General features: G+C 38.8%; 1 protein-coding gene across 4 annotated transcripts in view; it reads right to left on the reverse strand.

The window, feature by feature from the left end:
• Positions 1-12,737, reverse strand: part of DPY19L4 (dpy-19 like 4) — a 68,326-nt gene that overhangs the window by 9,854 nt on the left and 45,735 nt on the right. For all 4 annotated transcript variants that reach the window (XM_064588114.1, XM_064588117.1, XM_064588116.1 and 1 more), the window contains 4 exons: positions 9,174-9,294; positions 6,863-6,919; positions 4,385-4,467; positions 1,098-1,230 (listed from right to left, as the gene is read on the reverse strand). In XM_064588114.1, the coding sequence (XP_064444184.1) occupies positions 1,098-1,230; positions 4,385-4,467; positions 6,863-6,919; positions 9,174-9,294 (394 nt within the window). The remainder of the gene's footprint in view (positions 1-1,097; positions 1,231-4,384; positions 4,468-6,862; positions 6,920-9,173; positions 9,295-12,737) is intronic.

Consider the following 12,737-nt stretch of genomic DNA (forward strand, 5'->3'; position numbering starts at 1 on the left):
AGAAAAAAATTTTTTATAGCTATGTATGGTGATGGATGTTAACTAGACTTGTTGTGGTAACCATTTTGTAATATATATAAATACTAAATCATTACATTGTACACATGAAAGTAATATAATGTTAGGTGTCAATTATACCTCAATTTTTTAAAAAAGCTATTGTGGAAATGCAAATAAAAAGAAAAAAAGAAAAGAGGGGTCCTGGCTGGCTCAGTCAGTAAAGCATGTGACTCTTGATCCTGGGGTTGTAAATTTGAGCCCCATGTTGGATGTAGAGATTAGAAGTGTTGAATCATTATATTGTACACCTGAAGCTAATATTACACTGTATGTTAATAAACTGGAATTTAAATAAAACCTTTAAAAAAAAAATCTTAAAAAAAAAGAAACTTGTTCCAAGTCACAGAGCTAGTACATGGCAGAAGTAGCATTTGAGTCCAGGTATTCTAATTCCAGAGTCTGCATTCTTACAGGCTAAATTCTATATTGCAATACTACCTCCTTAGCTTAGAGCATGATTAAAAACCATATGAAATTCTCTCCAACTGAAAAACAGAATATTTGGAATTCAGGTTCAGTTAGTCACTGCTCTCAGATATGAAGTTACCATTTATGTCCAGACTAAACATTCAAAATAATATATTCTCTGAACTGTAAGTAGAATATCATTCTAATGTTATACTAAGTTATTAATAACAGCCCAAACTGAAAAATAAACCACAGTGAGACAGAATTTTAGCTTGGAAAGACAAAATGTATCAAGATAGTAACTGACAGCCTTCCTTCCTTCAATAATTTGATTGAGAACAACGATATTTTCCAAATAAGACACGTCAGTTCCCTTGAAACTTTGTGGAAAATTAAACGTTTCTCCTAGAAACATCAATACTATTCATAAATAAGGAAGTTAGTATTTTAATTTTGGCTCTCCTCTTGCTTAAACATACTACACAGCTTTTTAAAAACTAAAGCTAATTAACTTTCTAAAATTGTTTGGATTTTCCTAGCTAACCAGGAACATATACATCATTACAGAGCTACACTAAAATAAAGAGCAATGTTAAAAAGATCCAAATGCATAATCGAAAATGTCTTACGTTTTCATTTCTCCTGAGAAGATCATCATCATTGTAAAGAGGCAAGCTGGTCACCATCCATCCAGTGCATAACTTAATCGCGCCCATTAACTGTGGACTCCCTGCAAACACAGCTGCAACTGGAGCTTGCCTTCTGTAAAGAAGCACACAGATTTACACACTGAAAAGGTAAGTATACTATTTAGATCACTGATTTATACCAACTCTGAAATAGCAGGCAACTCAACAATGTATTGTATACTTGAGTTTCAATGTCAGCTTTTACTTCATTTATAAACTCATTCAAAAAAACGGAGCACTTACTATGTGCCAGGAACTATTTTGAATGCTGAAAATACAGAAATTTTTTTAAAGCAGGGGGTGGAGATAAGGTCCCTGCTTTTGAGAGAGACTGGAGGGAGGACAATAAACATATAGGCCAGGTGGTAATAATACTATTAAAAAATAATGCAGGGTATATATAGTGACAGGAATTTACTACCTTATATATAGTGTAGTCAATTCAATGATGACAATGTGAATTCTCAAATTTATCCTTCTACAAATATTAACCACCATAACCCAACTTCTTCCCAATCCATCCACCCTCCTGCTTCCTCCCTAGCTTTACCATGTACCTGTCTTCAGGTAACACATGTAGTTCTCCACTTTGAACCATGATCCAAAGTCCCAGACAGATGCCACTTACAAAACTAAAAGCAGATCCTGAAGGATTGTCTTTACTTATTTAATCACTTCCTGTATTCAACATTCACCTACAACATGCTAGGGACAATGCCAAGCTCTGGAAATAAAAGGCGGCACACAGCCACTGTCCTTAGGGTGCACCCAATAATGGGGAAACAAATATGAAACAAGATAATTACACCACATAACATATATGTCTGATTGCCTGATGCACAATGTTCAATGTTCAGGCCCCTGTGCTGGTTTTGAAAATATTGTGATAAATCACACACCCAGATTGAACTTCCTCTTTTGTTAAAAACAATGCAAAGCTATATAGTCTGTTCCACAATGGTAAACACAATTCACAAAAAATATTAATGGGCAATAGTTAAGGGTGATCAAAAGAAAACAATTTTTAGACATATGAAGGGTGTATTTACAGCAACAAGACCTTATAATAAGACCAATTCTCATTTCTATAAACCTATTCCTTATTCTAGAAACATTTTTGTCTCACCCCCCCCCCATATTTTCCTGGCTATTTTTGATAGTGTTTCATTCCTTTTTCATGTTTTAGTTTCTTCTTCTATGTCTTAAATAATTTTTTTTAAGATTTTATTTATTTAGTTGACGGAGAGAGACACAGCAAGAGAGGGAACACAAGCAGGGGGAGTGGGAGAGGGAGAAGCAGGCTTCCTGCGGAGCAGGGAGCCCGACGTGGGGCTCGATCCCAGGAGCCACCCAGGCGCCCCTTAAATAATTTTCAGTGTAGTTATTTCAGTGTCTACCCATGGGGTAGACTAGTTGCAAACCGGCTGCAATGATTCTTCTCCCATACCTATGCTCTCAGAGCAAATGCTGGTCTTGGTCATGTGACCTGCTTCGGCCAACACAACAACATAAAGTGAGCAGACTTTAAAAATGCTTGACATTGGGGCGCCTGGGTGGCTCAGTCGTTAAGCGTCTGCCTTCGGTTCAGGTCATGATCCCAGGCTCCTGGGATCGAGTCCCACATCGGGCTTCCTCCTCGGGGGGAAGCCTGCCTCTCCCTCTCCCACTCCCCCTGCTTGTATTCCCTCTCTAGCTGTCTCTCTGTCTCTGTCAAATAAATAAAATAAAATCTTTAAAAAAATAAAAATGCTTGACATTGGCATCTGTGCTCTTTTGCTGCTCTTGGGAACTCTACAGCCACTACCTTGTGAATGAGCCCAGGCTACCTGGCTGTATGATAACAGGCCCATGGCTAAGTCAATTCCATCCCCTCAGCTGATACCTTTAGACATGTGAGAGGTCATGCCAGGTTACCCAGTCCCAGACCAGCTGGCCCAGGCCAGAAGAATCCTCCCCACTTCCCTGACTCAGCTGACTATCAAAATGGTACAAAATAGCAAATGTTTATCATTTATAGCCACTAAATTTTGTGGTAGTCTATTATGCATCAAAAACGGACATAAACAAATTTTATTATCAGAAATTGCTAGAGGTCTGAGGCATCTGGCTGGTGCAGTCAGAAGAGCATGCAACTTGATCTCAGGGTCTCATTGGGTGTAGAGATTACTCAAGTAAATTAATAAATAAATAAACAAAAAATTGCTAGAGGTCTAATTCTGCTGTTTATCTCAAACAACAGCTGATTCTTACTGTGTTGGACTATTTCCTCATGTGTTTTGTAATTTTAGAGCTCATCTTCATGAACTCTTATCTGTGGAAACCTGTGTAGCCTGGGCTGAGAACCTATCAGGCACTCCAAACCACCCCAGGACCACTTTTTATGGTAATTTCTTGACTGGGGATTTCCTGAATTAAACAAGTATAATTTCAAACTGCAAACCCATGTGAATTCAGATCCACTGCTACAAATTCAGAGGAGAGACTTTTTTTGACCAAGAGATGAAGCCAAGAAAGACATGCTTTCTTATCATCTTCTTCTAGCACTCCTATGGGTAATTTGTTAGTCTATCCTTTCACTGGTACTGTAGCCCTCTGAGAGTCCCTTAGTTATATGCATGTGTTGGGAGAGGGAAAAAGGTGTCTCAATTACAATTCACTGCATCCATTGGCCCAAGACCACATCTTCTGTCCTGTGTGGGCATTAAAATATGCATGGGTATGAAAATTAAAATTTTAAATTTTGGTAAACTTGGTTACCAAGACTAGCAATCTACCACTCATCCACCTCCAACCCAGGGCAAAAGAAGCATCCTCTTGACTATCCAAAGGAATATTTGTTCATTTATATTCCACATTTCTAGGTGTCTGATGGCAAGAGTCTCAAATTTCAAACTTATCAATGGTATATTTTCTTTCTTTTTTTAAAAAAATTTTTATTTATTTAAGTAATCTTTACACTCAACATGGGGCTTGAATTCACAACCTAGACATCAAGATTCACATGCTCTTCTGACTGAGTCAGCCAGTCAATACTATATTCTCAATGGAGAGTTCAATTAGAAAATTCAAATTATAGGTCCAATCAAAAACTAAATATCCCTAAAAGCATGGAGGTAAAATTCTGAGTCTTCTGAGAATTTGGAAAAGCATTTATTATTTCCCCTGAATCAGTTAGATAGCATGCAATAATTGTTTAACAACAGTCTTAAAAGCACTTCAATTCTTACTTTATCCAGGTCATAAGTTCCACTGTGTCTGGGTCATAAAATTCTTGCAGTTCCATTAATTCTGTCATTAATCTTGGAAAAAACTAAAATGCAAAACAAAATTTCTGTGTAAGTATCCAGAAAGTTTAAAACTGTTACAGAGTATTTCAAAAGACTAAGAGACTAACATAACAAACAGTATTGAAACATTGTTCTCATGGGAAAAATGTCATGGATCTTTTTACTGTCTTTCAGTGAGCAGCTCATCCTTCTCAGTACAAATAATCTAAATAATCTATTTTAGGGTTCCCTAGGTGGCTCAGTCAGTTAAGCATCTGCCTTTGGCTCTGGTCATGATCTCAGGGTCCTGGGATCAAGCCCCACATTGGGCTCCCTGCTCAGTGAGGAGTCTGCTTCTCCCCCCTCCCTCTCCTCTGTCCCCCCATTCATGCTCGCTCTTTCTCTCAAATAAATTCTTAAAAATAAATAAATAATATATTTTATGTTTAATTTACTGCCTAGACTCAATAAATAATTTTATCATTACCAAACAATTAATCATCAGTTGTATCTTTCATGCACACACAACTAATTAATTTCAGGTAAAATAATTCACAGGTTTACTGGCAATTAGCTTCATATTTAAATTTTGGAGTTGCCAAAATACTTTTTTTAAAATTCCAGTGTGGTTAACATGCTGTATTATATTCATTTTAGGTGTACAATATAGTGATTCAACAATTCCATATATTATTCAGTGCTCATCAAGATAAGTGTGCTCTTAATCCCTTTTTTTTTTTTTTAAAGATTTTATTTATTTATTTGAGAGAGAGAGAATGAGAGACAGAGAGCATGAGAGGGAGGAGGGTCAGAGGGAGAAGCAGACTCCCTGCTGAGCAGGGAGCCCGATGCGGGACTCGATCCTGGGACTCCAGGATCATGACCTGAGCCGAAGGCAGTCGCTTAACCAGCCACCCAGGCGCCCCAATCCCCTTTTCTTTTTAAAGATTTTATTTAGGGGTGCCTAGGTGGCTCAGTCATTAAGTGTCTGCCTTCGGCTCAGGTCATGATCCTGGGGTCCTGGGATGGAGTCCCACATCGGGCTCCCTGCTCCGTGGGAAGCCTCCTTCTCCCGCCCTCTGCCTGCTGCTCCCCCTGCTTGTGTGCTGTCTCTCTCACACTCTCTCTGTAGATTGCTTTGGGTAGTATAAACATTTTAACAATATTTGTTCTTCCAATCCATGAGCATGGAATATCTTTCCATTTCTTTGTGTCATCTTCAATTTCTTTCATCATTGTTTTATAGTTTTCAGAGTACAGGTCTTTCCCCTCTTTGATTAGGTTTATTCCTAGGTATCTTATTATTTTTGGTATAATTGTACATGGGATTGTTTTCTTAATTTCTCTTTCTGTTGCTTCTTTCATTATTGGTGTATAGAAATGCAATGGATTTCTGAACAGGGATTTTGTATCCTGTGATCTTACTGAATTCATTTATTTAGCTCTAGTAGGTTTTTTTTAATATTTTATTTTTAATATTTAATATTTTTTTATTTTTTATATTTATTTTTTAATGTTTTATTTATTTATTTGACAGAGAGAGAGAGACAGCGAGAGAGGGAACACAAGCAGGGGGAGTGGGAGAGGGAGAAGCAGGCTTCCCGCTGAACAGGGAGCCCAATGCAGGGCTCAATCCCAGGACCCTGGGATCACAACCCGAGTTGAAGGCTAATGCTTAACCGACTGAGCCACCCAGGCGCCCCTTTTCTGTTTTGTTTTGTTTTTTTAAGATTTTATTTACTTATTTGAGAGAGAGAGCATGAGCACGGGGAGGTGAAGGGGTGGGGGAAGGGAAAGCAGAGTCCCTGCTGAGCATGGAGCCATGCACGGGGCTCAATCCCATCATGACCTGAGCTGAAGGCAGACACTTAACCAACTGAGCCACCCAGGCACCCCAGTTCTAGTAGTTTTTTGGTGGAGTTTTCAGAGTTTTCTATATATAGTATCATGTCATCTGCAAACAGTGAAAATTTTACTTCTTCCTTACCAATTTGGATGCTTTTTATTCCTTTCTCTGGTCTGACTGCTATGGCTGGGACTTCCAACTTCCAGGACTATGTTGGATAAAAGTGGAGTGGAAATCCTTGTCTTGTTCCTGATCTTAGAGGAAAACCTCTCAGTTTTTCACCATTAAGTATGAGGTTAGCTGTGGGTTTTTCATCCCAGAATACTTTTTAATATTATCTCCTATTTATTCATTTCCTTTGACAATTATAAACTGAATTTTAACAGCATTAGACTACATGTATCACATGGCATTCTAAAAATGTTTTAGCTCTTCTTTTATGTTCCTACTGATAAAAAACTAAGCATACTAAGAATATCACACTTTATGTTGTTGGTATAGTGTCTCAATATAAATATGCTACACACACGTAAATTTATCACTACCTTGAAGATAAAGCGCATTTTAATAATATAAAAATCTGATTTTCTTACCTCTTTCCATAAGCTGAGACCTATTATAGTGGGAACAGCCATACTCAGAATAAGAGCCTAAAACATTGAAACAGAAATGATTATGGATAAATACATTTCAGAATGTACTAGAGGTATTAGACATTGACTCCATGACCAATCACAGATTCTTATTTATAAAGTTTTCAGTCAGAGAAACTGAAGTCAGTGTGGAACCTAGTTCACAGAGTGAGAATAGTGAAGACTAATGAATTTAAGACTTATTTAGCTGGAGATAAAGTGAGACATACATATTTACTATATAAATTAAAGGCAGAGCATAAAAAAGGTAACACTTATAGTATATTTCAAATAACAAATCAATATTTGACAATTCTGCCAGGAATTTAAGTTTAAGAGTTTACAAAGGACACTGAACTGTGCCACCTAAAAAGCTAACAACAAAAAGACAATGAATTAACACAGGAAAAACAGCCAGGATATATCAATATACAAGTATGCTAAAATACGAACATATATATTTCTCTGGAAAAAGACTGGCAAAACACAATAGGACTATTACTAAAGATAATTATTCATCACCTCCCTGCCAAAACCTGTTCTTCCTATCGTCCCATGTCTGCTGATGACCCCACAATCCATTGTCACACAAACTAGAGACCTAGGAAATATCTATGATTTCTCCTCCTTCTTTAGTCTCCATATGTAATGAAGCACCAAGTCTTATTAACCTTCTTTTCTTATTATTTTTTTCACTCCAGTATAGCATAGTATTAAGTAAATGGGCTCTGGAGTCAGAAAAACCTGGGTGTAAATCACGGTTTTCACATTTACGAGCTATGTGGTTATTTAACCAGTTTAAGCCTTAGTTTCTTCATCTACAAAATACAGATAATAAAACTTAACCATTAGGGTCTTTGTAAGCATTGAATAGCACATGAAATGTTTTGTAAACTGTACCTGACATGTGGTGAACACTCAATATACTGAAGCTTTTATCACTTCCATCCACCATGGCCAGTACTTGGGCAACAGCCTTCTTCCTGGCCTGAGTTTGTCACCCTTAAGTCTATCCTTCAAAGAGCTATAAGCATAAACTTATATATAGGGAGAAAATATAAGTCTGACTCTCTCATTTCAGTGCCTTTCTACTGCCTACAGGATAAGACCACAAGCATCACAGCATAATATTCAAAGGCCTCCATGACCTTACCCTCCTAGACTTCTCCAGTCTCATTTCTTTACCTCTCCCATCTCACATTTTATGTGACAAGGAAACTAAATATATCACGCTTTTTCCTTGCGTCTGCTTTTATTCCCTTTGATTACAACATGTTCTTTGCCTCTCTGTGTTTAGTCCTTCTACCATGAATACCCTTTCTTTCCCTTTCATTTGAGTAATAAGTCATCATCTTTCAAATCTCAGATCAAAAACTCTTTGAATCCCTAACAAAATTGAATTAAGTACTACCCCTTCTCTGTGTTCCAATAGCACCCTATCAATACTTCTTATTGTTCGTTTTTATGAATGGGAGACTGTAATCTACCTGAGGAAATTAATTTGTCTTGTACGCACATTGCACTTAATAGGCACAGTGAAAATGTTCTATTTGCATTGAAAACATACAATAGTTCTAAGTCAAACCAAGAATGATATTATAAAAAATAATTCTTAATAGCCTCTAACACTATTGATTCACTTATATTTTTACCTTATTTTACCTGTCTTCATTTATTTATTTATTTAAAGATTTTATTTATTTATTTGAGACAGAGAGAATGAGAGAGACAGAGAGCACATGAGAGGGGGGAGGGTCAGAGGGAGAAGCAGGCTCCCCGCCGAGCAGGGAGCCCGATGCGGGACTCGATCCAGGGACTCCAGGATCATGACCTGAGCCGAAGGCAGTTGCTTAACCAACTGAGCCACCCAGGCGCCCTACCTGTCTTCATTTAAATGCATTGCCTTTATAATCAGAAATTACATTAAAAAAAAGTTTTGGGGTGCTGGGTGGCTCAGTCATTAAGTATCTGCCTTTGGCTCAGGTATGATCCCAGGGTCCTGGAATCCAGCCCCACATCAGGCTCCCTGCTCTGCGGGGAGCCTGCTTCTCCCTCTCCCACTCCCCCTGCTTTTGTTCCCTCTCCCGCTGTGTCTCTCTGTCAAATAAATAAATAAAATCTCAAAAAAAAAAAAAAGTTTTTCACAGAATCTCTTTTTCACCTGCAGGTCATAATGTGATTTACTCATGCTATTTCAACTGTATTCAATGGGGTTTCCATTTATATAATTGAAAAAGAAACAAGTACTTAACCCAAAATAACAATGACTCACCAACAACACGGGGTGTACAGTTCGTAATCGAAGCCACTTGAAAAGTGTCACCCAAAGTTCAGGAGAACATACACCAAATGCTGCTAACATACACACATAAGGAGTCCACAAGTATTTCAAGCTAGAAAAGACAAAAGGAGTCACGTATGAGATATCCTATGAACATCATTACTATCTCATTTTCTTTTTTTTTGAGATTTTATTTTTTTAAGCAATCTCTATACCCAACAAAGGGCTCAAACTCACGACCCCCCAAGATCAAGAGCCACAAGCTCCACTGACTGAGCAGCCATGCACCCTGGTTCCTCTTTTCTGAGTTCTGTCCTACTACCCATGATAATACCACAGTGTTAAGGGAAAATGAAAATCTTAACCGGGGCGCCTGGGTGGCTCAGTCGTTAAGTGTCTGCCTTCGGCTCAGGTCATGGTCCCAGAGTCCTGGGATCAAGCCCCGCGTCGGGCTCCCTGCTCCGCGGGAAGCCTGCTTCTCCCTCTTCTACTCCCCCTGCTTGTGTTCCCTCTCTGGCTGTGTCTCTCTCTGTCAAATAAATAAAATCTTTAAAAAAAGAAAGAAAGAAAGAAAATCTTAACCTCTAATTTTCAACAACAAATTGTTATTCATTTCTTAAATAATCAAGAAGACATGTGGGTTACTAAAATGAGGATGAAGTAAGAGCATCAATACAGATAAGGCTGTAGTAAAATTATACTCTTGGAGAGAATATAAACTGCTATACTTTTTCAGAAGGTGATTTGGCAGAACCTATAAAAATTTTAAATATCCCAAAACACTCCCATTTCTAGTAAACTAGCCTACAGATATATTAGCATAAATGTATAAAGATATAAATACAGGGGCGCCTGGGTGGCTCAGTCGTTAAGCGTCTGCCTTCAGCTCAGGTCATGATCCCAGGGTCCTGGGATCGAGCCCCGCATCGGGCTCCCTGCTCAGCGGGGAGCCTGCTTCTCCCTCTCCCACTCCCCCTGGTTGTGTTCCCTCTCTCGCTGTGTCTCTCTCTGTCAAATAAATAAAATCTTAAAAAAAAAAAAAAAAGATATAAATACAAAGGTTTTAACTGCAGTATGTTTTAATAGCAAAAAAATTAGAGGGACGCCTGGGTGGCTCAGTCGGTTAAGCGTCTGCCTTCGGCTCAGGTCATGATCCCAGGGTCCTGGGATCGAGTCCTGCATCGGGCTCCCTGCTCCGCGGGGAGCCTGCTTCTAGCTCTGCCTCTGTCTCTCTCTGTCTCTCATGAATAAATAAATTAAAAAAATCTTAAAAAAAAAAAAATTAGAAACCTGGCTGTCCTTCAGTAGGTATTAATTAAATTATATAAAACAAAAAAGCAAAATACCAAATTTCAGGTACTATATACTGTTACCCTAGTTTTTTGGTGATTTAAAAAAATGTAGGGGTACCTGACTGGCTTAGTAAGTGTAATGTGAGGCTCTTGATCTCAGGGTTGTAAGTTTGAGCCCCACGTTGGGTGTAGAAATTACTTAAACATAAATCTTTAGGGGTGCCCGGGTGGTACAATTGGTTAAGCATCTGATTAGGCATCTGACCCTTGGTTTCGGCTCGGGTTGTGATCTCAGGGTCGTGAGAGTGAACCCTGCATTGGGCTCTGCTCAGTGTGGAGTCTGCTTGAGATTCTCTCTCCCTCTGCCCCTCCCACTCATGCTTTCTCTCTCAAATAAATTTTTAAAAATAAAAATAAATTAAAATAAATAAATAGATAGGGGCACCTGGGTGGCTCAGTCGTTAAGCGTCTGCCTTCGGCTCAGGTCATGATCCCAGGGTCCTGGGATCGAGACCCGCATCAGGCTCCCTGCTCAGCCAGAAGCCTGCTTCTCCCTCTCCCCCTCCCCCTGCTTGTGTCCCCTCTCTTGCTCTCTGTCAAATAAATAAATAAAATAATTTTTAAAATAAAATTAAATAAATAAATCTCTAAAAAAATGAATACTAACTTGGACTTTGAGAGAAGTAGTGGATGTATATAGAATACATGTCACTAAGACAAAGGAACTGCATTAGTTTTCTCTGGTCAACTAGTATCTCCTCCTAACTTCCTCATTCCTGCTATTTTTCAAGTCAGCCAGAATCAAAACCAGTCTGGTTTATAACTCCAGGAAACACCATTCACATTGAATTATACATATATAACATTTCCTGGAACATCAACTTCCTGTTCTAGAGATTAGACCATTATGTCCAACCCACTGATTTCTCTGTATTCATCTCATTTTATTGCAATAACGGCTAATTAACATCTCTACCTTTTAAGTTTGTTTATTTTTTTAAGTAATCTCTACACCCAGTGTGGGGCTCAAACTTATGACCCTGAGATCAAGAATCACATATTCTTCCAACTGAGCCAACCAGGCACCCTAACATCTCTACCTTTAGACTCTCCAACCAAATACCAAATGAACCTTCAAACATAATTACAAGACACTTTCTGTTAAAAAATCTTTAGTGGTGGGGCACCTGAGTGGCTCAGTCGGTTAAGCGTCTGCCTTCGGCTCAGGTCATGATCCCAGAGTCCTGGGATCGAGCCCCGCATCGGGCTCCCTGCTCTGCAGGAAGCCTGCTTCTCCCTCTCCCGCTCCCCCTGCTTGTGTTCCCTCTCTCGCTGTGTCTCTCTCTGTCTAATAAATAAATAAAATCTTTAAAAAAAAAAAAAATCTTTAGTGGTTCCCCAGAATCTACTGAAATAAATGAAAACTCATCTAAATGGTTTTCAAGGCCCTCAAAAAATATGGTCTTGATTCACCTTTTCAGTTTTTCTCCTATGACTTCCCTAAATATGATTAGTGTTCTAGCCAGAGTTTGCAGAACAATCTTAGTATTTCCAACCCCTAATGCACGTAAGTTTCTCCCTCCTGACCCAAGCACACCCATCTAGTGCTGCCTTAGACTCTGATTCCCTTCATAGCTAGACTCCTTGAAGTCCACACTTACATCTCTGCCTTCGACTCCCTGGTCATGTACCCCTTTAAAAACTCCTCTTTTGGCTTCAGAGTTGCAACTCTTCCTAGAGTCTCTCCACCACAGTCCCTACTGCTACTTATTCAGTTTCCAACTCCAAATATTTTAGTTTTGGCTCTTTCCTCCATTTCCACTGTGACTCACTTCTAAATTCTATTATGATTCTTAACTGGCTTATCTTCCTTTAATCTTTTTTCTCAAACCTTTCTCAATCATTGCTGCCAGAGAGATCTTACTAAAAAGCAAATCTGATATCAAATTTCTATATAAACACTTCATCTGGTCCCTGATTATTTTTCCAGACATATTTTTTTTTTAAGATTTTATTTATTTGAGAGAGAGAGAGTAGGAGTGGGGGGTGAGGGACAGGCACAGGGAGAAGGAGAAGCAGGCTCCCCACTGAGCAGGGAGCCTGACGGGGGGCTTGATCCCAGGACCCTGAGATAGTGACATGAGCCGAAAGCAGACATTTGACCAATGAGCCACCCAGGCACCCCCAGACATATTTCTCATACTGACCTTACATTCACCTTGTACTATTAGTTCCCAAAGAATATTTATTCTGTCTAGATAAT

Source organism: Mirounga angustirostris, unplaced genomic scaffold (assembly GCF_029215605.1).
Source record: "Mirounga angustirostris isolate CCGP_5_RB_7025 unplaced genomic scaffold, mMirAng1.0.hap1 SCAF_4, whole genome shotgun sequence".
Taxonomy (NCBI): domain Eukaryota; kingdom Metazoa; phylum Chordata; class Mammalia; order Carnivora; family Phocidae; genus Mirounga; species Mirounga angustirostris.